This window comes from Condylura cristata, unplaced genomic scaffold (genome assembly GCF_000260355.1).
Source record: "Condylura cristata isolate star-nosed mole 26May11 unplaced genomic scaffold, ConCri1.0 scaffold00007, whole genome shotgun sequence".
NCBI lineage: Eukaryota > Metazoa > Chordata > Mammalia > Eulipotyphla > Talpidae > Condylura > Condylura cristata.
This window is the reverse complement of record NW_004567108.1, coordinates 60,143,635-60,170,672: the sequence shown is the minus strand read 5'-3', so window position 1 is coordinate 60,170,672 and position 27,038 is coordinate 60,143,635. Positions and strand designations below refer to the sequence as shown.

Genomic DNA, 27,038 nt, shown 5'->3' with positions numbered 1-27,038 from the left:
AAAAAAAAAAAAAGTTCCCACTATTACATCACTAAATGGGAATTATCTTTGTAGGGCTATTGGAGATGTTAAAATAATTTCATCAGAAAGAGTCCCTGGTATTCTCTTCCCATCTAAAAGTTATTCTTTTAGGTAACTGGCCAGTCCATTTCCTTCAGAGCACCTTTCACAATTTAAAGTTATATATACTTCAGTGGTTACTTAGTTGTTGTTATTTTTTTTTTAAGATTTATTTATTTTTATGCATACAGAATGGGGTACAGGTCAGATGTGGTACAGGGGCGGTGAGAGGATTCACCGTGGGGAGAAGAACAGGTGGACTGATGAAATACACTGCTGAGGGGAGCAGTGGGCAGGTCAGGAGAGGTCTGCTACACCATGTGGGTCACCTCCGGGGGGCGGGGGTCAAACTCATGCTGAAGTGGCTTTAGCTTCTTAGTGCTGTGCTTTAACCAGCTGTGCCACCAGGGAGGGCCGGTTACTTAGTTTTACATCTCCTACTAGAACACTTCTGCATCTCAAGGACTCTGCTTATTTTTGCTACATTTTGTATTTCTTATGCCTTCTCCAGGCTAGTTAATTTTATATCAGTATTTCTGGAGTGAATCTCACTACCTCCTTGCATTATTTTTATTTGCATTATTTTTATTTCAGCCACATAGAATGTCTGGTGACCCCCAGTCCTTTCACATCTCTCTCTTTAGCCCAACATAGTAGCCCTCATTCCTTTGTTTTTCTGGAGAATCCCTACCCATCTCTCTAGACCTTGCCCAGTTCTTCTGGAAGGACTCCTGTGAACTCTCACGTGCCTTAAGATAAGTGAAGGGCTCCCATGTCCCCTCAGCATGCCTGTACATGCCAAGTATAATAGATCTAGTCATATTATAGTCATTGGCTGTATTCTGTTAATATTTTTAAGAGCCTCCTCTGTAGCAGGCTCAAGCTAAATGCTGGACATACAGCAGTGAGTAGGAGCCACCATCATAATGGGGGAGGTAAGCATTTCCAGTGAAATTAAATGATAGGGCTATGGGTTCTTAGACTTTGACATTTCATTTTGAGATCTGAAAGGTGAGAAGGTGTAAGGAATAGGAAGAGATGGAAGACAATGTGTTGTGACTATTTACTTGCCTGTTCCTCGAGTCCCCCTCACCTTCCTTTCTCCCACACCACTGACCTCTGACCTTTGTGAGTCTTTTTCTCCCCAATGTCCAGCAGAGACCTATCTGTCACACCATAGCCCCATGTGCTGTTAGTGCAGGGTATTAGAACTGCCAGATGTCTGACCCCATGAATCCAATTTAGGGGATCTGAGGTATAGTCAAGGCGGAGAACCAACATTTAGCTTCCTGTCCACACCTCCATTTACTCTCTTTTGACTCCAGGAAAGTTAATTCAATCTCTCTATGACTCAGTGTATTGATCTTCAAAATGGAACTAGCAATAAGATTTCATAAGGTTACTGTGAGAATTAAATAAGATAATGAACCTAGAAGTCTTGGCTCAGTGACTAACACTTGGGTGGTCTATAAAAACTGAAGAAAATAGCTCTAGAGTGAGTGCTCATGAGGTACTTGTTTAATAAACGAATGAGTTAAGGAACAATAGGGTTTAATTCTTACTTCAGTAAACAGAATTATGTCAAAACAACATTGGATAACTGATCATCTTTAGTGATCTTCTTTACTGTTTATTTAAGCCGGACAAAAAGAGAAAATATCAAACAGTAGTTTAACTCAAATATACAAAAAAATACCAAACAATAGCTAGGATAGCTACAGTTGTTGACTCTTAAAAACTCCTCAGGTTTGTCTTACCTGGCCTTGAGCCTCAGTAAGACTATATAGTCTACTGATCAATGGCCACCAACACCAATGAGATTATCTGGGATACTAGTCCTGCTTCATACAAGTATCCCTCAGACCATTCAACAATTCTTTGGCAGATCACCCCTCCTTGGAAAACTGAATGCTAAAATAGCATGTGCAGAGATGAGAAAACATCATTCATTAGTGTCATGAGGAACTTCCAGATTTTTTTTCTTTCTCTATAGCATTTTTCACTGGAAAATACTGGCATCGCAATTATTGTTTTCATTACCTCTAAATATCTGCCTACATAGAAGTGCTTTGATACTTGAATGCATGCATGAGTTTTCTAGAGAAAAAAAAATCACTGAGGTAATTAGCAAAATGATTTGCCAAGAGTTCTTTTCTGTGAACTGCAAGAGTTAACATTTATTTACATTAGTAATTCAATCTGCTCTTATCAATCTATTTAGTTGGTAAAAATTATCTGCCTTTAATGTCATTGAAATCAGCTCATCCTATCTTAGGATGAGGAAATAATTAGCAAACAATTTCTCTTCCTTTTTAATAATTGTGGCATCGTTTTCAGAGTTTTCATTTACGAGCCAATGCAGCATAAACGTATTCTGGCTGGAGGTACTGAAATCTGTTTTTCTGCTCCACTAATGTAGAGGTGTGCATGTCTGTCAAATCAGTAGTCCCTAACAAAGAGCCCCCGTTTACCAGTTAGTTGCATCCAGAGGGTGACGGTTTTTGTAGCACTGATGAGTAGCGTGCCTCTCTGACTAGGGGATAAGCCTCTACACTTTAATAGTGGTACAATGCCAAGCAGTCAAAACTAGAGATAGTGTCAGGTTTCAGACGACAGGCTTCATTTTATATGTTAATAGAAGGAAGACTTTGGATATGGTGAGGAAATTCGCCATAACAAATGCATTCCGTTACTGCACTCCAGCACAGCACCAATTAAATTCAACTGTATGTATAATGTACTCTTAATTCCTAGCAGTCCCAAGAAGGACTAATGTGAAAAATGTTATATACTCTTACATTTTACAGATCATGAACAGATGGAAAAAATTATGCCAATCAGTGAAAAAATTCATATGCAGTGTAACACACCTCGAAATAATCTTTTCATGGGATTTTCTTTTTGAAAAGTTATTAAAGTTATCTTGGGTAAAGTTTAACTTTCTGTTTGAGGTTTCCTGTAACAGTATATGTGTAATTCATTTTTAGGTATTCCTTCTACAAATATGATTGTTTCAAACTACAGGTAACCTTGTAGTGAATAAAACTGGTAAAAGTTTATGTTCTTATGAAAAGGAAATTATAGAACGATTATTCACTTTGTGAAAGCTTGTGTCATAATACAAGCTTTCCTACAGCATTTCAAATTCAATTTAGTTTACCAAACATTCATTTACACACTTCATTTCGGAAACAAATTTCATGAGGAAATGAGAGAAGTCTCATAATCAGACAGCGCTCCCCTACACTGCTAACATGATGCTTTGCTTTCTCTCTGTCCCACCCTGTAGCTCTCATTGCCATTGGGCGATACAGCATGACAATAGAGACTGTGGATGTCGGATGGTGTAAAGAAATTACAGATCAAGGAGCTACCCTGATTGCCCAAAGCAGCAAGTCTCTGAGATATTTGGGGCTGATGCGATGTGATAAAGTAAGAGTTGCCATTCACATTTGTTTTCTACATATGTCTAACAAATAGCTTGATATCATATCCGCTCTTTCTTCCTATATGCATTCATGTACAGGTGCACATACATACACCATTTCAAGTATGCATGGTAAGTTACCTGGTCCTCTAAAGTAATCTGAATTTTTTTTTTTTACATTTCTCTTTTCAGAAATGAATTTTGTGTTTATGCAGAAAGAAAAAAAAAGTCATACACATAGACAACTTATTAGATTTTGACTTCCTATCTTTAAGTTGATGGACCAAGATAAAAAAATATATTAGCATTACACTCTGCAATGTGCAGAGGGCAACAGTAAAATTCTGTTCTGGGTTCTGCCCCAGTGTCCTGCAGCAGCAATGTGGAGGTCACTTTGTCAGAATTTGAAGTGTACAGTTTCAGTGATCAGCATCTAAGTCCTGGCCATTTGGGCACAAGAATGGAATAGGTAGGAATTTGCCTCTTCCCATGCTTAATGATACTACTTTTACCACTTAATGACTGCTGCTGAAAGTGTGTAGCAGTGACCAGAGATGTGTGGGTGACCTTGGGAAATGGCCCTGCCTTTAACAGGTGACCTTCTATAGATGGAGAAGAAAGATGTAAATCTATATTGACCACTTGCCACTTTCCCCTTTGTGAAAGTATCTCCATGTTTCATCTATAATGTTTAAGAAATACATATTTTTACTGTGCAAAGGATAAAATGGAGGCCTCAAAAAGACCACAGACTGTCCCAAGGCCCCTCTGTCCAGCCCAGGGCTTCAGAGTCATGTCCAGTGCTGGTGGCACACGCAGGGGGCAGGCTCCAGGCCAGGGACTGCTTGATTCCTTAGATCACTTCTGATACTCGCTTAGAAAGTTCTGGCATATTTAATAATTGACATGTTTGTGTCACTTTTGCAAATAGTGATTAGGGACAAATCTAGGAACCGAAGATGAAACTAAATAGGCTCTCAAATGTAGCAAATTTGGGGGCAAATATAGGCCCAAATAATAAAGGCCCAAATCATTTGTTTCATTTTTATCATTTTTTGTTAATTGGCCTAGTTCTTTTCTCCAAGTGCTTTAGAATCCTAACTTATCCTAACTTAGGTCTTTGACAGTTAAGTTTAGAGAGATTTTATTATATAGTCTCAGCCAGCCTAGAAAGCCAATTTTGTTACTAAGCAACAGCACCTGAAACCCAGGGGGTGCAAGTCTCAAATTTCACTACTAAGGTAACACAGTACTACATCTTTCAAAGCAAGTAGTGGTAAGCAGGCCATTGTGCACAGAGTACTCTAGAAATGCTAAGCAGTTGACAGCAGAGCTCCTGAGCTTCCTGCAGAATGAACTTCTCCATGAACGCTACCTAACCAAGGGCCCCAAAAGTGTATGGCCCCCAAATTATATGCATTCAAAATGTTTTCACATACACACAACAACCATTCTCAGAAATCTCCTTTCTAGCCCACACTCTTTAAACTTGTGAAGATTGGCTCCACCTTCAGAGATGAACTGTAGAAATTTATATTCCACTTAGTACAAGAGAAGCTTATCCCAGACATATTTGCTAAACAGCAATTTGCTGGTTTTAAGTTAAGGAATGGATTCTTTTCTACCCAAATGCAAATTGGTTTCAGAAGAGTTGAAGATGTTGTTCTGATGAGTGTTCCTAAGGGTTTTAACCATTTGTCAGGCAGCCTCTGAATCCTCTCTCCAGCCAGAGAGCATTCGTTGAGCCGGTAGCATCTAGAGCTCTGCTGTCTGACCACAGGCTGCTTAGCAGGGCCCTGCTTCCTTGGTGATTTACTGGATGAATCAAGAGAATGAATCAGCTTTCAAAATCTGTGTTATACTATACAGCTCCAGATTTTTATTTTTTTAATCAAGATTCAAAGAAAGATTTGAGTAACACAAAAAGAGGAACCGGCTTCAGCAGCCAGAGTTCAAGTTCAGATCTGGGCTTTGCACTTGGTTATGACGTTTTGGGCGGTTACTTATCTTCTTCGTGCCAGTGTTTCCTCCTATATTAAATGATCATGAACATATCACCACATCTGCTGAGACTGTTGTGAGCATTTAAATGAGTGACTGTATATCAAGCCCTTAGAAAAATGTCTGCTATGTAAAAAATGCTCTGTACTTTTGATTATTCTTATTATCAACATAATTATATGAGCCTGCGTTAAGATGTTTGAATTTCCAAATGAGAATAAATTGTATTGGCTGCTGTCTGTTTTGAAAGCAAAGTAAAAAGAGAAACAAATTCAGAGCTGTTACCTTTTTGCTTTTTCCTCCTTTAAATTTAAAATTCAGATGATTTGCTAAACAAAATTTCATTAATAACTTCCCTGCCCACTTTACAAGGAAAAACTAATGCCTCTGAGGGACACACTCTATTTGGAATCAACTCACTAACTCAGATGTAGGATGAAGAAAGATGAGCAATTTAAAAAAAAAAAGGGGGGGGATAAACTGAAGATGAGACAATACAGGTGGGGGGAGGAAAAGAAGAAATAAAGAAGAAAAAAGCAATAGAAGCAGGTAACATCAAGCCTCCTTGGTAGCCAGGTTTTAAGTCTGAGCACTCTCACCCTACATCCTAAAAGAGTTCTATCCCCAGCCAGTGCTAACCCACATACGCTGTTCCCCTTAGCAGCGTATTTCAGTAAATATACTTGTTTTTGCTCCTCACTCTGTCTCTAGTGTACCCCCTCACACCCTTGGCCTATACCCCAGTTCTTCTATGCAAAAGAAGAATAAAAAGAAACAGGTAACAGAGGGAAATTACGACAGTACAGAAACAGCTCCACTACCTGTCACAATGTGGTCATCTTACCGACAAAGAATTAAAGAACAAAATTTATCTGGCCTATCACTCTTCTCCCTCTATCATTGCTAAGTTTGCTAATCACTAATATTTCTCCTTTGTGCATACCAGCCAAGGATTGGGCAAGAGACCTCAGTGGCCTATAAATTTAACCCCCTACTCAGGAGTGTTCACAGAGGGACCCCTACCTTAGAGAGAGGAGGGGCAGTTATAGGTCTGTCTCCCTCCGTCCATGATCTGCTTGCTGTCCTGTGGTTCTGAGAAATGTTGTAAGCTAGTGGTATTTTCTTTTCTGTACAGTTTCATTTGGGACCACTTATAGCTGACTTTGAAGCTCTACCTTAACAAACTTCTGCTTTCTTCCTCACTAGAACTTTTGTGGAATTGCAAGAGGGCAAATGCACTGTATTTGTTGTAGGAAAGTGTTTTTCCTTTCTCTCTCTCTGTGTGTGTGTGTGTTTTCTGTCTCTCTCTGCTTGTGTCTCTGTCTCTCATTAGGTAAACAGAGAACAGATGAGAAACCATAAACCTATTGGTTGCAGATGAAAACAACATGAACTCAGAGTATCAGACAGTGTCTAGGCTACAGTGCAGTAAATTTGTTTGGCTACAACATTGTGAATCTTAGGGAGGATTCTTCCAGCCATTCAACAAGTGCAGCATTCCTCATGCGCTTGTAAAGTTAGAAAGGGCACTGGGAAGCCCCTGCTCAAGTAGCTTTTCTGATTGCTGGACGGATAAGCATGTTAGAGGCATGGCTCTGGGTTTTGAAGCTGAGGCCACTTAATCTCCTAGACTTTAGTGCATTGTAAGAACCAAGAGAAGAAAACTCTGTGTGAAACAACTTTGATGAATTGGGGTGAACTTATATTCTTAAAGACTGTTCAAAGGCTTACTTGACCTTGGGAATTAGAGTTGACCCAAAATCACCTGTCAATTTAACACGCATTTATTTGGTGATTTAGTTAAAACGACGTGTATAATCAACAGGAGGATTCTTTAATAAGAGCAACATGTTTACTCTGCTTTTCACAATTGCAGTCAGTAGCTTTGGTCTTCACAACTTGAGTGAATTGTAGAATCTATATAGACCTGTTTATCCTAATAATATGAAATTTTCCTCATTTCTTACAAGGCAATTTGGATGAAGAACAAAACTAAAAGGACCCCAAAAAAAAAAAAATCATGGGAAAGCTGTAGGCCAAATGGAAATGTAATGTTTAAGGTTAATCACAAATATTTGAGGGTAACAAGACTGATGGGAAGGGGAGGACCCCAATGGCAGGGCATTGGTTGAGAAACCAGACCTCGCCTGAGGCGACCTGGCTACTTTGGGGAAAACCTCAGTGATAAAATGTGATGGAAACCTCTGCAGTGTGTGTTAATACAGAAGTTTGGAGACAGAGGGCCTGAATTATGAGCAGTGAATAACATCATAAATGTAGCAATTCTCAAATACCAAACTCTTGTGAAAAGCAGTTGGATGGAGAAATACTGGAACTTTTAAAAGCTCTCTTTCACTTTCTTTTTTTTTTTTTTTTAACTTCATGCAGAACTAATTTTATACACTGTTCATTTGATTTGAAAATGCCAGCGTCTGGGGTATCATTAAAGAGTGTTATTGAGGGAGCCACTCTTGGCAAAGCATTGCGCTTAACATGCTTAGTTGTTCCTATGTCCACCCCTGTGGAGTTGGGGACAGGAAGGGGAAATTGTGCCTCCATTTACCTGACTCTGCTACTCTGCCTTGGCCTGGAGCAGGTAGCTTGCCCTTCTGCCGGGAGCCTTCTCCTTAGCCTCGGTGGCGCCTAGAGAGCTGTGGGGGCTACATCACTTAGGGAGTAGACATAAATAGATTTTGAAAGGTCCACCCCAATGTCCTATGACCAAAGCCTCTTGGAATTTCTTTGATTTCTAGTTGACATAAATTAGAATTACACAGGCGTGAAGAGGCTGCCTAGAAAAGATCAGAGAGGCTTCTGGGGGAGGAGAACCACCTCTGTGCAAGCCTATTGATTATCCAGCTGCCTGCAGGCCAGGGTCTCAGCGCAGGCTGACTATTATTGATCCACACCATGGAAATAATCGAATTAATTCATTTCTCATCAGACCGCCGTTGCCAACACCCTTTTCCTCACCTACCCCCATTTCTGAAGTACTTAGTTGAAGAGTGAAATAGATGAAATTTTTTAAAGAAATTATTTCTTCAGGTCATATGAAATCCTTGTTTTCATGTGCAGTTTCTCATTTAAATGGTAGAGAGATTTTCTTTAATCAAAACAATGAGAAGTCAATACAGAATGCAAGTAATAGGAACCAGTCAGCTCTTTCAAGCCAGGAATCTGCTTTACAACCTTAAAATATCAGGGGCCAAGTTTTGTGTACTCAATTTAATATAAAAATATTCAGGAAAAAATGACCACTGCATTTTTTTTTCCAGGAAGTAATTATGGCAAGAGAAAGCCTCCACAACCTAAATATTTCTGTGGAGAAAATGGAGTTTTTATCAGCTTGTTTAGGAATCATGGGCAGGAAAGCCCTATGGGGAAAATAATATAGGACTCTGTAACTAATATACAGAATGAACTGGAAAAATCAGTTTAGGGGAAAAAATAATTTGGGGGGCACTGTGTCCAAGTCTGTTTGGGTAGCAATTCAGCCATGAAACAAAGTGTGTACCTGCAGGGAGTCTCCTCACCCCTTCAACGTATACACAGCTGTTTTCAGGTTGCCTTTAGCCAAAACTCAAGATTAAAAATGTATGCCTTATCAATGAAATAAGTGAAAAAAACAAAACAAAACATTCTGTCCTAATAAGGCCAGAGTGGCCTGACTGTATCAGACTATGCAGCCCGAGGTCATGGGGACACCGATTCCTCAAAAAGCCCGCCGTGCCACGACTCCAGGAGAAAGCCGCCTGGAAAATGGTGCGTGTGGCGGGGCTCTAAAGGCTGAGCTAAAGTCCTTCATTTAATGTATCAGCATCTCTTTCCTTTTGCTGATAAAACAGTTTCTCTAGGTGATTTTCACATAGGAGCACTTTAAAACACATTTTTACAACCCTCTCCTGATTATTCCTAGTAATTGAAACAGGGAAAAACACATCAGCTTAAATTCCGAGGTTACCTCTCAACCTTATTTTAGCCAAGTGTTCCATCGCCTCTCCTTCCAGACCTACTCACCTGCACCGATACAAAATGATGACTGAAGGGTCTTTCCTATAAATATTAAACCAAGAAGCACTGGCCTGGAGCTTTATGACAGGGGTTAAGTTGGTGAGCCCTAGCATCGAACTGTTAAGTCTACAAATTCTATTTCCATCATTTCACTATCTGTGGGACTTTGGACAACTTAACCTCTAAATGCCTTGGTTTCACCATCTGAAAGCTGGGGGTAATATTCATCCATAAGATTGTTACAAGATTAAAGCAGATACTGCAATAAAGTATTGAAAGTCATGCACACGGTAAGCACACAATAAGAGTTAACAAATATTACCATATACAAATATATGTGTGTCTATAAATGTACATATATATCAGTTCTAAAGTCTTGTATCCAGTCTGATAGATTACTACCTGGACCAGCAGGTTCAGAATATTCTAGTCATGAATATACATTCACCTGCTAAGACCATCCAAAGTTAAAGTAGACATCTGAGATTCAGACAACAATTCTAAGAAGTAAGAGAGTCTTTTATTTTATAATTAAGACTGAGAAGATGATGGTCTTCATGTAGAGGGAGAAGAAACGTAGGGTCTCTGTCCTTTATTTTCAACAGAAGGAATAAAGACTTACCAAGTTAGGCACCCAGTGTCCAGAGGGGGACTTGTTTGGTTTGTTTCTTCAGGAAAATTGACCTCTCCCAGGACCCTTTGGGAGAGAGTGACGCAAGTGGCTGCTAATGCCTTGCTTGCTTCTGGCGTGGAATTAATGTATAGTGAAATTGGTTTGGGGTCTTTTTTTTAGCAGAAGAAGGAGAGGGCCTACTGTTTCCCAAATGCTGTAGGGTGAATAGAATGTTATATTGGAGTCTGCCTGAAGGCACCCTAGAGCTTCATTGCTGTGCAGTAAATAATCTCCTTGAAACTTTGATTTGGCTTTAGTAATTATAGGAAGGAATTAGATTGCAGGGTCATATTACTTTTCTAATTCAGTAGAAGTAGAAAAATAATCACAATTTTGTAATGTAGTCAGATTAAATCCTAGATTTCTTAAGTACCAGAGTTCACAAAGCAGAAATTTGGGAGGCCCTTGTGGCAGGAGACTCCAGGACAGCAACCTGTTGCCAAGGACCCTGCTTGGCTGCTCGTGAGGCCCAGTTACACAGCAGCAGGTTTCCAAGGCCTAGTGAAAGCTTTGTTTAGCCACCCCCCCCAACGTTTCTTTGTTTACCATATAATTTTTCATAAAAAAACTATCAGCAAAAAAAAAAAAAAAAAACTATCAGCACCTCCAATACACATTTCTTTATCAAATATTTTATCTTTTTTTTTTTAAGATTTATTTATTATGTATACAAAAACTGGGATACAGAGTAGAGGTGCTGGGGGGGCAGGTGGGTGAGAGGATTCACTAGAGACAAAGTGAGGAACAAAACAGGTAGATCAACTGAAATGCACAGCTGAGGGGAGCAGCTGGCGGGATAAGAGAGGTCTGCTGTGCCATATGGGTCAGCTCCTGGCCGGGGATCTGAAGATAACTTCAAGGAGCTGTGCTCTGTCCCCTTGCACCACCAGCAGGCTCCAGATATCTTATCTGTCTTTTCAGTAATGATATGTTGAGCTGCTTGCTACCTCTCAGTACTAGGAGAGGTGACAGGTCAGGGCAAAACTTGAACAAGACAGAGTCTAACCATGGAGGCTGTGGAAGCAAATGAGCAACAACACCACTACCAGATGGAAAGCCCGTTTTCAAAATGGCACCCAAAATGTTATTTCTTTTGCATCATGAACCCCTCTTTGATGCCACATCTGCTTTGAGCTGTGGTCGTAATAGTTTCATTTTCCTGTGTCTTGGTCTATCATTAAGTTCCTGAAAAGGATTGACTAAACAGTTCTCTTTACTTTTGCACCACAATTTACTATTTCCAAGTTCAACACACCACTGGTGCTGTTCTTTTCAAGGTCACCGGTGACTTCTGGGTTAGTGCGCTGGCCAACGCCCTGTACACAACCTGCTCTCTCTCTCAGCAGCTGCATCCCTGTGGTCTATACTCCCTCATTCAGGAGAACGCTTTTCTCTTGCTTCCAAGTCATCAAGCTCCTGGCTTTTCTAGCTCCATATTCTATGCTGCTTCTCATGCTTCCATTCCCTCCTCTGTAAAATGGAAATAAAAATAGCACCTATCTCATGAACCATGGAGATGATTGAGTGAGTTTAGTATGTGTCAAATTCCTTACATGAAGTAAGTGATAAATAGTAGATCTTACTTTTTGTGGTGATTAATTCCATCCTCATCCCCATCACTGTTTTCTTCTCCTCATGTTTCTCCTCCCATGTTTCTTTGGCAGGCCCTACCACAATAATACCACTACTATTACGGCACATACTAGTTGCTAAGCAAATATGTATCAGAGGATTGTGTGTGGATGGACAGATGTAGGGCCAGACCTAATTCTGTTTCTCCTCTGCATTGTGTAGCTCAGAGATCCTGAGGAGGTTCCTTAGAGCCTCTGGGAAAGACAGAGTGGCTAAGGTGGCAGAGTGCCCAGTCCCAGTGCCTAATTTTATCTAGGGAAACCCCACATTTTTACTTTATTTGATTAACTTACTGGCTTGTTTATTATTTTGTTGTATAGAAGTAGTGTACATCTTAAAGCAAATTTGAAAACCACTAGATCCCGCTGCATCTTAATAATTAATAATTAGATAAACTATACTAAGTATCTAGAAAGAATAAATTAGGTAGATGAAACCGTGGATCTCCTCAGAGCTCCCTGTAGCTGATGAGTGCTGAGGGTAGCCACTGGGCTCAAGACTGTCACAGAGGTCGGCACCTGCTGTGTGGCTGGTCCCAGCTTTCTTCAGAATGGCTCTCAAATGTTCTGACTAATGTGGAGTCTTTCTTTTTGGAAAAAAAAAATATATATATATATATGTATATGTGTATATATCTATACACATACACACACACACATATCACCTCTATGTGGAATAAGTTTTTGCTGATAATTTTTTTTTAGAAAACAGGTCAAATCCATAATTGTACTTCACAGAAACTGCAGTTTTAGAGAGGTATTTCATCCCGTGCTCATCAGTGATTACCACTGCCCTAGGCTTTGTGTAAGAAAATAAAAAATTGTAATTGAAAAAGACATCAAGCACAAAAAAGGCACCTTTTTTAGTTCAGTTTTTTACCCCTCAATTGTGTTTTTCCGCTTAACATTGTGAGTGTAGTTTCCAAGTATCCAGATGTGTGCTGTAACGACGCTGCACTTCACACGCATTTAGAACTCCATCAATTACCTTTTTAAGGCCCAGGTTTTCTACCTCTCCATCTTCTGCCAAGTCACCTAGAACATTGCAGATGATACCCTACGTGACTTTCTCCATCCTATATCCCCCACATGTCAGTTTGGATTCTCATCCGCACAGTGCATGAAAATGTGTACAAAAAAATGTATAGATTTACACTGTTGGTTGCTTGCAAGACCAGCAGTTTAAGGCCTGCAAGGCTGTGTGCCTAGAAAACAGTTGGCTTGAAACATCCTTCTTGGTGAAGGATCACTTGGTGAAACAGGAATGAAAATGTCGTTAAGTCTTCCTCTCTGACAGTCTGGTGGTTGGATTCCTGTCACACTAATCTCTAATTAGAGGCTTCAGGTTGGCGAGCCCCGATTCTCACTTCTCACGGCAGGTGTCTCTGTGATCCCCTTCCTCCCAGGTTCTTTGCTGTTTTCTCGCTGTGCTAATTCAAGTGAATAGAAGCAAGGCTAGTGTTAACAGGCAACCCACATTTCATGAAAAAGAGACAGCATGAAGCCAGGCCTGTTGTGATATTGACAGAGCATAGCACTTCCAATCATTGCAGATTCTGAAATGGAAAGACTGCATTTGACAAAGTTGACTGAATTTATGAGCCTCGCTCTGTCAGGTTCATTGGATTCTCAGTATCTGTCTCTTGCTATACTTTGGGATTTTTAGATGAGTTTTTTGCCACTCAAGAGTAGTATTTATTACCTCTGTGTGAAAAAATATATCCTTAAAGGCCTCAGGTTATTAGTATGAGGTTCGTGCAGAAAGTGTTGTGTGTTACAGGAGATCTGTAATCAGCTGACTTCCAATTTTAGCAGGTCACTCAGGCACCAATGAGATATTTAATTTTCCTTCTTAAAAATTTGTTCAGTACTAAGTTAAGTGTGCCCTCTCCTCCCACCTCATGGGTGGTGACTTGATGGAGATGGGCCAATAAATTGTAGAAGCAACCCTGACTATTCAGTGTAGATGGTGTCCTGGGAGGTAGGTGGGCTGTAGTTACCTTTAAATAGTCTTTAAGTACAGAACTGGCCTTCAGATTCCCAAGTGCAGAAATTGTCTGCACCTTCTTCAGTCTCAGAGCTTAGACCAGTATTTCTCATCCTCAGCTACACTTTGGCATGCCCTGGGAGTTGTAGAAAATACCGACTCCTGGTCATGTTCCTCCAAGAGTTGGATGTAATTGATCTAGAGTCTGGGTAGCTGCTGGGATTTGTAAAATATCCCAGATAATCTAATGAGATTTGAATTGAGAACCACTGTATTTGTGTCTGGATTCTTGGTTACAGTTTAACTCATTGCACATCAATAAACTTATAGCAAACATTCATTGTATATGAGTAGAATTAGGGAAAGGCCTAGGTTGGACTAAGAAAGGATGAAGGAAGGATGGGAATATGAAGTTGTCTGTAGAAACAAAAAAAGGGAGCAAGCCCCACCAGCTCATGCCAGACATCTTTTTCATATACCAACCTGGGAAGGGCCCTTTCCTATCATTTTGGGGGGCTGCCTGCAGCCTTTGTTCCTATTGAGTGAAGACTGTCCTCCCAAGACTGCTGACCTGTTGAACATTGCTCTGAAAAGTCAGAGATGAAAGCTTGTAAATGTAGTGCCAGATTCCTGGTGTTCAATAGCCCCCCCCCCCCCCCCCCCCCCCCCCCGCTCTAACTGCAGAGAAACACCAGCAGGAAATGGCATATCAGCCAAACAGGGACACGAGTCCTGCGAAAAAAGAGTAAATAGAAGCACAAAAATCTTTGTGCCCACAGAGAGCCAGAGTGCATTGCTGGCTGTGAGGGGTCCTGGAAAAATCAATGTATCTTCTGCTCTACTGTCCTTTCTTAGGGTCCTCTTTAAAATATTTTTGATTGCACTGAGATGACTCATCTCATTTGCATGCAAATCCAAGGTATTCCTAAAATTTGCATTATCCTTATTCTACCCATTTGAGAATGTACCCATCTTGGGCACTTGCTAAAGGAGCAGTCAGATCTTATTTGATTATGCATTGTCCACTTTTGCTGGCACGTGGCACGAAGAGCCAGTGCTTTCCAGAGAGCCAACATGGCCCAAGAGCAGCACACTCCAGAGGTGGAGGCATATTGCCTCTGGGCTACCAGGAGTCAGCCTCTGGGGTGGTTCAGTGAGTGACAATCCCCAGGGAGTCTGTGCAGAGTGACAGTGCAGTACGGGACAAGCGCCCAGCAGTAAGAGGCAGCAGCTGAGTGTGCTATTTGCAACACCTTCGCAAGCCCATTGTGGGCGCCTTACTTTTCCCACCTGCAAATAGGGGAGGATCCATTTTCTTCATCCTCCTCCTCAAAGAAGTGCTGTTTGAAACAAGAACTTATTCTCATTGGACAGTCTGAGAAATATTTCCCATCTTCCAAAGAAAGGCTGGATTCATTGTTTTATACGAACTTAAGAGCAGTTTTTCTTTCTTTGCTGAATAATGTGTAGTGCACAGACTGACGCCTCCCTGTCCTTGAGAAGTCTTAGCTACCACTTATGTGGCAAGGCCTTTTTCACCCTCTTGAAGAAGAGCATGTTCCTCCTCAGCACTGCAGAGCTTCTCCTAGGACATCTTTCTTAGGTGGTTTTGCTGGTGTCATGGTCTAGCCTCCCTGCCCCAAGAGGGCAAAGGACCATCTATGTCGTGCTAGTTATTCTAACTTCGGGTCACAGGAAAATGTCGTAACGGGCAAGAGAGAGGAGAAAAAGCAGTGCGAGCTCACCACGATCCTTTCTCATATCACAGCCCCACAAAAGACTATTCTGAAGACAAGGGAGGTCCATTATAATCTGTCTTCTCAAAGAGCAGCAATTTTGAAGAGACCATTAGAGACTTTGAAATATAGTTATAGTTATATGCAATTTTTTTTTTTTTTAGTGTCAGGATGTTTTACTGGGCAGGAGGTCAGTTGGGCCCCAGTCTGGCTTGGTGCACACACATGTTCCGCCTGTGGCAGGGCAGCATGATGGTGCCAAGGGCAGTTGTATCTGGGGCCTGTGTTCTAATTCTGACTGTCATTTACTAGCTGTGGGGCCAGTGTGAATTACCAATTTTGTCTGAGCCACAGGGCTCTGTTAGAGGAGGTTATTAATTATAAGGTCAATTTTATAAATACTTAAATGTCTGTGAAATAGTAGATGCTCATTAATTTTCCCCCCTTTTCCACCTTCTTTCTTAGGTTGGAGAAATAATTTTATCTTGTTGTATGTGTCATTATAAAAATTTAACAAGTTTCAGTTGTGTTGCTAAAATAAATCATGCTGGAGAGAAGAAATGATTTTAATTTTTCTCTTACCAAATAAGAGCCTAATACTGATGGATACAGTGTTACTCAGTGGAGAACACCAGGAATTTTTGGTTTGAGTATTCTTTGTCCAGTACTGCACCATGCTTTTCAGTGTTACCTACATGCCTCCACCTCAGGGGCAACAAATAGCAAATGCTACTGTGACACCAGAGCCAACCCCCAAAAGTGAAATCCCCTCTGATTTCCATGTGCCCCATTGGCAGTGAAATCATAGAGAACTTCTGAAGCCCAAGATGTCAGAGTATAGAAATAGCATTGTGTAGAGTCAGACTTGTCCACAGCTTCCCTTCTGCCACCAAATAGCTATGTCATTAGAAGGGACCTTAAGAGTCACCAAATTTTGATGTCTTCCATGGAAACTTCATGCCTTGAGTAGAATCTAAGCTGCAGCTAAAATATCAGATCCTCTGAACCATGAGGTTTTTGCAAAATTCTGGAAACTGGCTCACATCCATGGCCTGCGAGCATGTTTCTGCTGTATCTCCCATCTGTTGCGTCACTGACCGCTGGTAAGAAAGCTGCTGTCAGTTAATCCCATGAATGGGCCCAGTATTTCCTTAGTACTGCACCACAGCCACATGACCCAACAAAAATTGCTAAACTTTACATTCATGAGCTGGTTTGTTCTCTGGTGCAAAATTATTGGAAACCCCTGGGAAGGTGTATCTGGAAAGAGGTGATATAAAAGGAAAAGGAAAAAGAAATTCATACTTTGGGTATAAATGTCAAAAGATTCAAAGAGTCTAGAGCTGCGAGAATGGCAAGACTTGAGACCCTGCTACCACTGTGGCTGGAAGAGTCTGGGAACGAGCCGAGCTTAGCACCACGACTTCTGGTGCAGGGCAGTTTGGTGTCTTATAACTTACTACATATTTTTGAATTATTGCTCTGTTAATTTAGCCAACAAATATTTATTGAATGCCTGTGTGCTAGGACAACTAAAACACCTATTTCATGAGCTTTTTATTCTGAATGGGTGAGCATATGCCAGATCATGTATATAGGACTGAAAACAAAAAGATGACTAAATTACTCCTTGCTGTCAAGGAACTTGCAGGAATAATGTGGTACATTTTACTGTTGTTGGAATTTTAGATAGTGTTAACTTTTTGCAGGGATTCTCCATTTTAAAAAAAAAGTTAAATGATTTTAAGTGGTTTATTATATTCTTTTTTTTATAACAGTTTATTTTTACATCATTTTGTACATTTTTTTTCTTTCTTTCTCAATTGTAATCTCCCCGGGTTTCCCATCACCCATGTGCCATCGCCATAATCCCATGCACTTCCCTTCCCACCCCCCGTTTTTTATCCCATTCCCCACTCCACCCCCCACAAAATGTCTCTAGTATATGGTTGTTCATTATTCTTGTTATTTTCTAGCCTGGTCCATTATACTCCTGCTATGAGTAAAACCATCCGGTATTTTTCTTTCTCTTTCTGGCTTATCTCACTAAGCAGGATCTTTTCCAGCTCCATCCAAGTTGCTACAAAAGAAATGCGTTTCTCTTTTTTGGTTGCTGAGTAATATTCCATTGAATATATGTACCACATCTTTTTAATCCAGTCATCTACTTTTGGGCATTTGGGCTGCTTCCATGTTTTTCCAATTGTAGATAAAACAGCAATAAACATGGGAGTACAGGTATCTTTTGGTTTGTTATATGCTTAAGTGTGATTTTAGTGAGTTCAGATGTCGGATATTTTCCTATAACAAGAAACATGCCCCATTTTAACACATGAGTAAAACTGGAAATAAGAATCACTTAATGTATATATTTTCTTCTGCAAGTTTTATCAGGAATTACATAATTTTTATACAACAGGTATTATTAGGAACATCATCCAGACCTATGCTGAGACTTCTCAAACTTTCTGTGGAATGTATTGATAAGGAAATGAAAATAATGTGATGATCTAGATAAATTGACAGACTGAATTTCTGAAGCTCTGAGGATTCTCTGCCCAAAATGTGATTTTCCCTAATTAGCAGAACAATTTGCTTAAATTTCAAAAGCAGTGCTAGTAGATGTTAACTCAAAATAGATTAAAATAACAAATCACTACAACCTTTAAAAAGTTACAGTAATTTTGCAAGCGTACATTATAGAGTTGTAGAGAACTATAAAGTTGTAGAGAAATATAAAATCTAATCTTACATTTAAAAAAAAATAACCTGTAGTATATACTTTCTCCCTTTAATCACAGTAATTTTTTCAGATGACACTGCTCCATATTTCTTTAGGAAGATTCACTGCATTTTTCAAATCTCCTGTGTAATCTAGAAGTTGCCATTGATAGTTTTCAGCAAGAGGAAAAGAAATTGAATACAGAAAACTAGGCATCGTGGGGAAATTTTTTTTAAACCCTTCATCTTTATGGGTTTTTTTTTATGTTACATGCATTTTTATGAGTTGGAACAGAGAATAGTTCTTTTCATTCTAGTGAGTGGAGCTGTGCGTGACAAAATGTCCGCAGAAATGTGTGTGTAGGCATAACGATAGAAAATGACTTGGACTCTCCTGGAGTCTTAAGCTGAACTCCACCTTTAAGGCACCTGAAATGCTTATGGAGTCTTTACAAAGAGGTGAGCATAATTTGTACTTCTGAGGAGTCAATGAAAATAACATTAGTATAAAATTTGTCACACTATATTGCCAGGAGACACTTTAAGTAAAAGATAGAACCTTCCCTAGTGAGAGCACATGTATTTCCCCTGAATAATTTCTATACAACAAAGCTCTAAAATGGAATATTTGCATTCCTCACTGCTTTGTTTTTTAGAATTTACAGAGCTCAGTTAGCAAAAAGACTGCTTAGAGGACACATTATAGCCACAGAGGATTATCAGTACCGTTTTTTAGACAGTTATCCGACGCCAAATTACTATTTTTGCTCATAATCTATAAAAGTTAGAGAACGAGCACACTGTCTGTATTCTCAACTACAGTTGCACCTTGCTTTATGCAAGAGAAATAGGCAGATTGAATTTTGGTAAATCAAAGGTTGTATAAAACACATTAGAAGAGCTGACAAAACCAATTAATCCTTCCGTGAAAGTCTTTACTAAAGTGAACAATTATCCCCCAGTTTATATGCTTCAAAAATCCATATCCTCATGCACCAAATTTGCTCAAAGTGAATTGTATCTCTTCTCTTACAAACATTATCACACAGATATATATATGTGTATTTTAAGATTTGTTTATTTATGCATACAGAACTGGAGTATAGGCCAAAGGTGCAGGGTGGTGAGAGATTGGGGAGCAGAACAGGCCGGCTGATGAAATACATACACAGCTGAGGGGAGGAGCTGGTGGGTCAGGAGAGGTCTGCTGTACCATGAGGGTCACCTCCAGGGCGGGGATCAAACTCATGCTAAAGGGGCTATAGCTTCTTATTGCTGTGCTTTAACCGGTTGCTCCACCAGGGAGGGCCCAATATTTTTATATTTTAAAAAATCAGACCTCCAAAACAAATAGCCTGTCAGCTCTTGGTATAAAGTTTTGTACAGGTTTGTTTGTAGGTTGAGAAAGATATACAGTCAAAGACAGTTGCTGTCTTTATAGTGGTTTAAGTGGTTTTTCTTCTCCATTCTTTTTTCATCAATTTTCAGTTAGTTTTTCCTTGAATGCTATGCGGCTTGCTACATTTACTTCCTTTGCAAGGTGATGAAGATTTTCTGGGAGTCCTTTCTGACCAAATGACTTCAGTTATTTCAGTGTTAGTGTGATCTGTATCCTTCCAGGTTTGTTTATGAAAAGGGGAGGAAGGTAGTCTAAACTGCAGCCAGGCGAGCATCAGCTAAAGAAAGCAAAGGTTTCCTGCAAGTGGTTATTGAACATCTAAACTGTGTTATTAAGGAAAGTTCTTGAATCTCCTCCAGAGTGTATTTAGATAGAACTGACTCTTTTTGTATATCAGATATGTTTGACAGATGACTTCGTGCCGTGTGATTATTTAATTTGGACGTTACAACTAATATCATCGAGGCTTATTTCTGAAATATCTCAGAAATGTCCAATATTAAGAAGCTCTCTAGAAATTGGTCACCCTCATTTATCATTAATTAACTCACACATTCAGTGACTATTAATTGATGTCTGTTGTACTAAGTAAAGCTGCCATTCGGAACTGTTTTAAATCAGTCACAGTGCTTGGCATACTATTACATTCAATCCTTGTAACAATCGTAAGGCAGCGTACTTTTTATCCTGTTTTTACAGCTAAGAAAACCAAAACTTATGTAAAATTAAACCAGAATTCTGGTCTGTTATTTATTGACTTTCAAGTCCATGATAGGTACTTATGTTGTCATGCTTCTTCCCTATCCTGATAACCTTAAAGATAAAAGATAATCTCTGGCCTCCAGAGAGACTAAGTAGAAGAAATGGACAAGGAAAGAGATGATTGCAAGGCAATGCCAAGGTGCTTAACTAAAAACAAACCTTTCAGGGTACCTGCCACTGGTGCGCAGAGACTTCCCAAACTTCTGGGAAGATAGGCTAAGTGAAGGCTTCCTGGAGGAGAGAGTCCCTGAGTTGAATATGAGTTCCTCAATATATTATTAATCTTTGTGATAAATGTGTTAGTGTCTGAGTTTGCCTTGCCTATTTTTTACTTGTAGTCTGTTATTTTATCATTCCTTCACAAATAACACTACCTGGCTTATAAATACAAGTGATCCTATCTGTCATAGATCTTTCATGGGAGTAGGAGGAACAGCTTTACACAAAACAATTGTAAACTATATGTATATTATAGTAAGTGGCGTGAGAGAAATGTTGGTTCTCTTGAAAGAGTGTAGAACCTCGAGGCTTCCCCTAATGTGGGATGTGGCGGAGCAGCCGCAGTTGGGACAGTGGTCAGAGTTCACTAGGGAAATGGCATTGATGCTAAGACTTACTCAAGAATGACTAGAAGTAGGGAAGACATGAGGATCTTCAGGGGAATCAAAACATGTTCTAGGCAAAAGAACAGCATGCTCAGTGAACCAGAGGAACTTAGTTTGATAAACTGAAGTTCATTCACGTAACTAGGTAGTAGCAAAATACACTGGAAAGATAAGTATGGCTAGAAGATTGTTTGGTGGTCTTTTAAGTAGACTATTATAAGCTGCCTCACAAGACTAGAACATGGATTTAAATTTAAACATTAAAAATTATAGTGCTTGAAAAAAAAATAATAGTGCTTGAAAAATCCTCTTAAGACCATCAGTTCATATTCTCAACTTTAATGTGTATATCAATTTTTCTTTTGTATTCAAACTTCTTTTATTTTTGCTTGTTCTTGAAAATAAAATGGTATACATAGTTTAAAAATTAACTACATATCTCTGTTGAATTTGGAATGCTCATTGATTTAAATGCAAGCCAGTCTTAAATAGAGAGAGATTCTGACAAAGACTAAGTACTATCAACACAATTTTGAATCTCAACTCTCAGTTTTAAGAAACACATATAATGTAGTTTTCAAGACCACCGTATTATTTCAGAAGAGGTCAGGCAATTAATCATGGTCATCACATTTCTAAGCAGTATTTCAAAGCAAACAGCCAGGGTTTGATGTTATTTTTAGTTTTTCCTGGTGATTCTGGTCATCTTTAATAATGGACAGACACGGAGAGGGAACACAAAATGTATATCATAAGTTCCTTCTTTTATACCAGCTTACTCAGTATAAATGAAATATTGATGCATTTGAAAATGCCCTAGTGTTCAATAAAGATTTTAAATAAAACTACCTAAAAGTTGTGGTTCTTAGGTTAATCATTTATTTATCTAAAGGATGAAGGAAGCTGTCTACTTCTGTGATATGAACGGCAATCAGCTTAAAAATAATTGACAAATTAATCCCTTCACAGCACAGCAATTGTAAAGGTGTTAGTTTTAATTAGGCCTGTCTGATTGCCTTGTCTAATCAAGAATCAAGGTGGTATCTTTGATGGTTAAGGTCTATTGGGGCCATCCCTGACCTGCCAGCCATGTATGTTTTAATTATTGATTCTTCACTTTTTCAGCCCTTTTCACAAAGGGACTTGAAGTTTGCAATACTTTAACATTTAAAAGGAAGAAAAATAAACATTTCCCCCAACACGTCTAACTGGAATCCTTGAATCCTCTCTATTAATCCACAACTCTGTGCTAAAAAAAAACTGTGAATTTGATGACAAAGTCAAATGCATGTTAGGATGCTGTCTTAAGGTTTCCTTGCCTCCACGTATTAGGTTTTCAATGGACATTATTAAGGTGTTGGCAACTTGCCATCATTTATAGTAGAAAACGCATTTGATTGTTTTTTTGTTTTTTGTTTTTTTGATGGCTTATGTTTTAAAAGTTCAATAAAGGTGGACATAGTATTTAAGAAATCGGGCAAAAGGGAAGCATACCTGCTCATGAGTCACCTCCTTATCTACTGAGAAGGAACACGGTGAGAGTTCCTAGGGCTGTTGTAAGCAGCTCACAGCCTGCTGGTGTACTTGAGCAGCTACTGGTTTGACGGTCCTTGTACCTGACGCCAGTCTTCTGTGGTTGCAGGTCAATGAAGTAACGGTGGAACAACTGGTGCAGCAGTACCCACACATCACCTTCAGCACCGTCCTGCAGGACTGCAAGAGGACCTTGGAGAGAGCCTATCAGATGGGCTGGACCCCCAACATGTCTGCTGCCTCCTCCTAACACTCCTGCCCACACCACGGTCCACAGGGGATCATTCAGCAGGGCAGCGAGAAATTGTAGATTCGGCGTGGATGATCTCTTGGAAGGGTTTTAACTGTCACATGTCTATATGTGTACCTGAGTGCGTGTATTTGTGTCTTGTTTGCATCCTGCATAGCATATGCTCAATTGCAATTTGTTCCCAGATGAACTGATTTTTTCTTAAAAATTGAAGATTTTGAAAGCTACAGACCTTTTAGTTTTTAAGTTCAAAGATTTCTTTCTCTAAAAGAATTTTTAACCATAGAATAAAAAGAACTGGATTATTTTTGAGCTTCTAATTACTGCCACTTAGCTATGCCCCCAGAATAAAGGCACCTGCCTTCTGTTGGATAGGATAAAATTCGAATGACCACCAGAACGGAAGTATTGTTGCACTAGTCAGGAGCCTGGAAACTAGTACTTTCCGGAGTTTCAAGCACACACATACACACAGGTTCTCACACTTTGTCATACAAACACACCGGTGTGTGTTCACATCACCAGGGCATTTTCTTTCTTGATGATTTTTCTGACAAAGGGGCCTTCCTCCAGGCCAGCAAGGGACCACATCCTCCACTGTGGCTCTGCTTAATGCTGAATATCCACAAGTGGCTAACTTGCTGTCCTGTGGATGACTGAAGGACTGGAGAGAAAAAAAGCTTTTCGTAAATGTTTTATAGAGGCAGCAATCTGAACTTCCCTGATCAGCTCTCAAAAGTTAATTATTCATTATTCTAAAACTGTGTTCTGTTAAGTACTAAATATTTTAGTTGACTTTTATGTTAACATTGTGTTAGCTTTTATTCCATGGGTAGTAACCGGTCAGGATATATTTTAATGATATTTAGAGCTAATCTCTACATCATCCATATTAAAGCTACCAGTGTAATTGTATGCAGTTATCAAAACTCCTACAGATTATTTAATTATTTCTGTTATTTGGTAATTATGAAAGTATATTTCTGAGATTTGGGCATAGTCATACCAATAAAGATTAACAAGTGAGGTATAAGTAGACAATCTTTAATCTTTTTTTTTTTTGGCTTTGCTTTGGGCTTTAGAACTGGTTTTTTTTGACATATGCATGTTATCATTTTTTTAATAGTTCTTATGCTCCTGCAAAGATCTATTGCTGGTTAATGTGTGAGTTAAGAAGAAAATTAGAAAATCTGTTCATTAAAATTCTGTTTACACTTGTTAGAAGTAAGCATTTCTTTGTTTAATTAAAGATTGCCAGCTTTCAGTTAAGACAATATCTATCAGTAAATGAATTGATTTCACACATCCTTACAATTAATTCATGTTAGGGACTCAGGCTCAAATAACCTTTCCTGTGTCTAGATTTATAATCAAGACAGCAGGGAGCCTTTTTAAGCTAAAGTGATTATCTTTCACAGTAGACCTAGACACAAAACCCTGACTTGTGAATTTGCTATTTATTCTTCCCCAGTGTGGACCTAACTGTTTTTTGGTCTTTATGAGACATACTAAGATTTAAGTTTCACTTTCTTTTCGCCTCAATATTGCTAAAATGGGATGCTAGCTGTTAGAAACAACAGATAGCTTTGCGTTTGAAGGGCATTCATTTATTTATAATGACTCCTTTTTGTGTGTGTAAGCAATCAGTTTTTCTTTGATTATGTCAACATGTTTCTGATGTGGCGTTTTTCTTTCTTTGTTTTTAATCCAAATAAGTTAGGAAAATATGATCAGTGGGTACCAAGTTGATTTTTCCATCACTAAATGGGTCCCTAGTCTAACTTTAAATTTGTGTAAGAAAATAATAGATGGTTGCCATTAATAAACTGTAGTTCTTCTTATACATCAGACTGTATCACTTTCATACTCATTTGCCCACCACTGAAACATCTTAATTCACACTATTTTAACTGGTTTTTAACCCAAAACTAATTTATAAGACAGTATGTATAGTAATAGTAGCTTGAGTGAATAAGCAAAAGTTTAATTTTTATATATGTCACATTATATTTTAAATAGTTAAAAGACAAAAAGAAGGGAGAGCCATTGATGATATAGATAGTACCATTTCAAGTTCAAAGTTGTAATAATCTTTGGAGTGTTACAGTTTGGTTGTCAAAGGATTTCAGAAGTGTAGAATTGATTTGATTTTTTTTTAATGTTGCATTGTTTGGATCTAAAGTACAGCACTATAACATGCTTTAGCTTGGGGGGTGGGGGTAGGGGATTGCACTTATTCTTTAAGATATTGACTATTCCAGAAAGCCTGATGCAACATAACCTGGAAAACTGCTTTAGTATATTTGTAGAAATCTGTAGAAATATCCAGCCTCTGAGCACTAATCTCAAAATACAACTCAAAAAAGCAACACCTTGAGTGATCCTGTGACGGTTGTTAAATGTGTTCTCATTAGATGCTTTGAAATGAGGCTTACAATGATTTTTCTGGGCAATATAGAGTTTCTTTTTTTTTTTTAATTTTTTTTGCTTAGAATGTCATAAATATATGTGAACACGTTTAATGCAGGGCTTTTTATCCTCTCCAAAATGTCAACAGTATTTTCAGAATAAAGACTATGAAATATATTGCTGTAGTGGAAAATTCTTGTCCTTTGTCTTTAATGTCTTTGAGTGGATAAAGGAAATTCACCTGGTTTGTAGTTTCTATATTTCCGTGAATCTTTTGACCTTGCAATGGGTTGCAATAAAAGAGAAACAAAACACTGTGTCTTTTGTTTTATTTTAGAAACAATATATGGTCTCCCTGTGATGGTTTGGTGTGATACATGCTGTGATCCCATCCTTGCGTGTTTCATTATAGATTTTGTATAAATTTGGCTCATCCAGAATAATAGACTGGGTTGGGGGTCCTAATGTGGCCAATGATTACTGAGATAATGTTAAACCTCAAAGGTTTAAATATGTTTAAAATTCCATTCCCTACACACTTACTCATTTACTTAAGCATGTCTTCAATTTTTCAAAATTAAATAAATAAAATATTTATTGGGTAAGAGACATGTACCTGGCACTGGGGATTTAAAGATAAATTAAACTCATTCCCATCATCAAGGTACTCACAGCTTAGCAGGGAAACATTTTTAAAACTAGCAGCTGCAGTAGGTATAGTCACAGTGCTGATGGGCAGCATGATCCGCTTCCACAGTGAAGAGCTTTGAATGAAGTTGAAGCAGTAGCAGGAATTTACCACACTTAACTTTGGGGAAGATGGGAGATAACCTGGAAAGTAAAAAAATATCTGGGAAAGGCATGAGGGTGACAGGTAACATGGCAAGTTCAAAGTCTTTGAGGTAACTGAGTAGAATGGGAGGATTTGCTGTATAGAGATAGAGAGTGGGAAAAAGTTGTAAAGAAAACTGAGAGCAAACTGAACTTCTCATGGCCTACTACAGAGATTAGGTTGGTAGGTAAGATCACACCTGTGAAAATAATTTTATTCGAATTTCTTTTAACAAAAATTTAAATGAAAGCTTAATATGGAAGGATGAAGTGCTTGAAAGATATTCTGCTATGTAAGCTGTAATTTTATCAATGTTATGTATATATTTTTTAAAAGTTATTTATTTATGTATACAGAACTGGGGTACAGGCCAGAGGTGCAAGGACAGTGAGAGGCTTCACCAGAGACAGAGTGGGGAACAGAAAAGGCTGAAAAGTACATTGCTGAAGGGGGCAGTGGGTGGGTCAGGAGAGGTCTCCCGCACCATGTGGATTACCTCCAGGGTGGGGATCGAACTCATGCGGAAGTGGCTTTAGCTTCTTAGTGATGTGCTTTAACCCACTGCACCACCTGGGAGGACCCTCAGCATATGTATATTTTAAACCTTTTTAAATGACTGGATGTCCCAGAAAGAGTGGGAAATCAACCTATAAAACAGCAAACTGTCTCCAGGCCAAACATGATTAGGGGCATATTTTTGTAAATAAAATTATATTGAAAAACAACCACATGCATTTGGTTTTGTATTTTCTATGAACACTTTCACTTTACATCTGTAGATTTGAGTGGTTCTGATTTTGATTTATTATCTAACCCTTTATAGAAAAAGTTTGCTGACCTCTGTTCTAAAGGAGTTGTTCTCAAAGGTTTCTCCAGGCCAGTCACATCAGTATCACCTGAGATACAAAAGCTTGGGCTTTACTCCAGACCCTCTAAATCAGAAATGCTGGAAATAAGGCCCAGCAGCTTGTGAAATTCCTCCCAATGATTCTGATGCATGT

General features: G+C 39.0%; 1 protein-coding gene across 1 annotated transcript in view; it reads left to right on the top strand.

Moving 5' to 3' along the window:
• Positions 1-25,505, top strand: part of FBXL17 (F-box and leucine-rich repeat protein 17) — a 514,059-nt gene extending 488,554 nt beyond the window's left edge. Inside the window, exons 9-10 of the mRNA XM_012721780.1 lie at positions 3,350-3,492; positions 22,656-25,505. Of these exons, the coding sequence (XP_012577234.1) occupies positions 3,350-3,492; positions 22,656-22,796 (284 nt within the window). The 3' untranslated portion in view covers positions 22,797-25,505. The remainder of the gene's footprint in view (positions 1-3,349; positions 3,493-22,655) is intronic.
• Positions 25,506-27,038: the final 1,533 nt, after the last annotated feature.